This window comes from Miscanthus floridulus, chromosome 18, assembly GCF_019320115.1.
Source record: "Miscanthus floridulus cultivar M001 chromosome 18, ASM1932011v1, whole genome shotgun sequence".
Lineage (NCBI taxonomy): Eukaryota > Viridiplantae > Streptophyta > Magnoliopsida > Poales > Poaceae > Miscanthus > Miscanthus floridulus.
In genome coordinates this window covers 35,188,832-35,191,653 of record NC_089597.1, presented here as the reverse complement: position 1 = coordinate 35,191,653, position 2,822 = coordinate 35,188,832, and the positions used below count along the sequence as shown (strand labels likewise).

Genomic DNA, 2,822 nt, shown 5'->3' with positions numbered 1-2,822 from the left:
TTTCTTTGATATATAGAAAATTTTCTTTTGAAGTTTGCCCAGGAGGCCGGCCGGCCGCCCAGGGTGGCCGGGCGGTGGCTCCGCCACTGGATGGACTGATGGTGACGGCTGTACTACGTTGCAGATTCGAAGCGGCGGCAGCGCCCGCTTTGGATATACGATCGGATTCTCGATGGAACGGGGCGGCGATGGAACGCATTAACTGGACAGCTGGTCACTGATGAGAATCAAATGCATGCAGTGTACTGCAGACTCGAATAATTCTCTTCTTCTCGCACAAAATAAACAAAGATTGTAGTATTAGTGGTGGTGGCACAGCAGAGCAGAGCAACGACGAGAGCTACATCAAATCAAAATTAAAGTCGTTAACGCAACAATCGGCATTGGTCGCGCCTCTACGAGAGCAGAGCAACCCAGGGTTCCTTTAGGATCATACAGGCTTACAGCCACTGGCAAAGTGGCAATGCACTACTAGTGTGCGGTGTACAGTCCGAAGGAGTAGTCATGCATCATGGAGCTCCGATCGAGTCGTCAGTGAACGCACTTGGGCACATACGGCGGCGGTGTCTCGACGCCTGCGACATGGTGGCCGCCGCCGAGCGCGGCGTGCTTGCCGTAACCGTTGTTACCGTTGGCCGTGGGAGCCGAGGTCAGGGGCAGCTCGCTGGCGACGGCCGCGGCGCCGGGCTTGCCGTTGCCGAGGTGGTCCTTGCTCTTGCCCCAGATGAGGCAGTAGAGCCCCACCACTATGATCACCGCGCCAATCACGCTGTAACCACAAGGGCGGGAAAGAAAGGAGTTAGTTAATTAATCAATCGGCAAGTGCTTGACAAGTGAAGTCACTCGATCTATCGATCGATCAGTGAACCTCAGCTACTCGTAGCTGCTTGTAAGTAAACTCGCATCAGGATGCATGTGTATTCACTTCAATCTACATGTGTTGGAGTGAATTAGAATGAAACTTAGTTTAATTCCACTCCAATTCAATTCAACACATGTGGATTGAGATGAATACATACGCATCCACTCAAGGCCTCCAAATAGATTACCTTCCGAGGGTGGTCTCCTCTTTGAGTATGGTGGAGCCCAGGACGGTGGTGATGATCATGCACAGGGGCTGGAACGCCGTCACGAACACCGGGCCGCGCGCCTGCGTCACGATCCCCTGCACGTAGAAGGCCACGCCGGAGCACACGATCCCCTGGAACGCCCCCAGCAGATTAGCAGGTTAGTTTAGCTAGCTAGCTCGTCGTGGAATCGTCGTCGTTACTGTGACGAAAGAAAAGATCACTGGACAGCAGCTAGTTTAGTCAGGTAAGGATTGATTGATTACGGAGTAGACGGCGGTGAAGAGGCGGGTGTCGAAGCCGATGACCCAGGCGCTCATGTCGTGGCGCTCCGCCACCAGCGCCACACCGCCGGTCAGCACGGAGCCCAGGAAGCAGATCAGCGTCGCCAGCGTCAGCTCCGCAGGGTAGCTCTGCAGCGTGTTCGACTACACGGAACGCAATCACATTCGCAGGGATGCTGTTAGCACCTGATCCTTAATTACGCAATGCATCATGGCGTCAGTGCGCGCGCGGCGCGCCACGACGGCGTGCGTGCGCGGGGCCGGCCGTGTCGTGCTCGATTGCTCGTACCTGGAGGATGAAGAAGCCGGACCAGCAAAGGCAGCTGCCAATAATCATGACGGTGCCGTTGAGCCAGGAGGCGCTGCTCTGGTTCTCCACCGCCGCGGCGGCGTGGTGGTGGCCCGCGGACCACGGGAACGGCACCACCTGGCCGTGGTAGAGGATCATCAGCACGGCGCCGGCGACGGTGCAGACTGTGCCGACGACCTTGGCCTGGCTGTGGAGGCTCCGGAGCCTCAGCTTCTCCATCCTCATGACGAGGGCTATCAGGAACGTGATGGCGGGGAGGATGTTGACGAGGGCCGAGGCGAAGGTGGCCGAGGTCAGCTTCGCACCGATGTAGTACATGTTCTGGTCCAGCACAGGCCTGAAACGCATGAATATAATGCACGTTAGCAGAACAGCAGATTTTCCTCTGCACTGTTCACTGCAGGTTGCAAGCATGGCGACCAGGGCACATACTCGAGCACGGCAAGCCCCATGATCTTGAGGAAGATGAGCGGCGTCATCTTGGGCCTCACTCCCCTGCAATTAATGAAACAACATCAACATCTATAAATTAGCAACACGTACGACGACATTACGAGAAACTAATTAAAGAACCTACGGTTATGCATGCACCATGATTACTAGTAGTGGTACCTCTCGAAGATGAGGGCGAAGGGGGCCATGACGATGGTGGCGACGAGGTTGCGGTAGACGACGAGGACGAAGTGGTTCATGCCGCGCTTGAGGGAGGCGACGGAGACGATGTACATCCCGGAGAACCCCACCTGCAGCAGCACCATCGCCAGGTACGGCTTCACGTCGTTCATCAGCTTCCCCACGCCCATGGCTGCTGATGATTACTGCTAGCTAGTACTAGCACGACGTGCGTGGATGAGGACGGAGGCAGCAGTGGCCTCGTAGCTAGAGCTAGCTCACTTGTGCTCCTCTACTCCACGGCGAGGAAGACAGCTCGCTGGGCTGCGGATTTTATAGGCATGCGCGAGCGCGCGGCACACGTCAGGTCAACGTCGTCCCATGCATGCATGGCCCGCGCGACGTCACCAACGCAGTTGCAGGTTGCAGCATACCCCTACACTCTTGACTGTTCCAAGGCCATTTTCCGCAGCACAGCCATCGGGTGCTCTCCACTAGCTAGCTCAAAAAAGAAAAGATAATTACGTGTTCCCCATCGCAGACGATCGA

General features: G+C 56.3%; 1 protein-coding gene across 1 annotated transcript; it reads right to left on the bottom strand.

Annotated features, from left to right (window-relative positions):
* Nucleotides 1–324: 324 nt before the first annotated feature.
* On the bottom strand, nucleotides 325–2,571 carry LOC136521515 (WAT1-related protein At1g44800-like). Its single transcript, XM_066515266.1, has 6 exons — nucleotides 2,274–2,571; nucleotides 2,094–2,156; nucleotides 1,641–1,998; nucleotides 1,334–1,495; nucleotides 1,050–1,201; nucleotides 325–769 (listed from the first exon to the last, which is right to left on the bottom strand). Exons 1-6 carry the CDS (start codon nucleotides 2,462–2,464, stop codon nucleotides 532–534), a joined length of 1,164 nt encoding a protein of 387 aa, XP_066371363.1. The 5' UTR covers nucleotides 2,465–2,571; the 3' UTR covers nucleotides 325–531.
* Nucleotides 2,572–2,822: the final 251 nt, after the last annotated feature.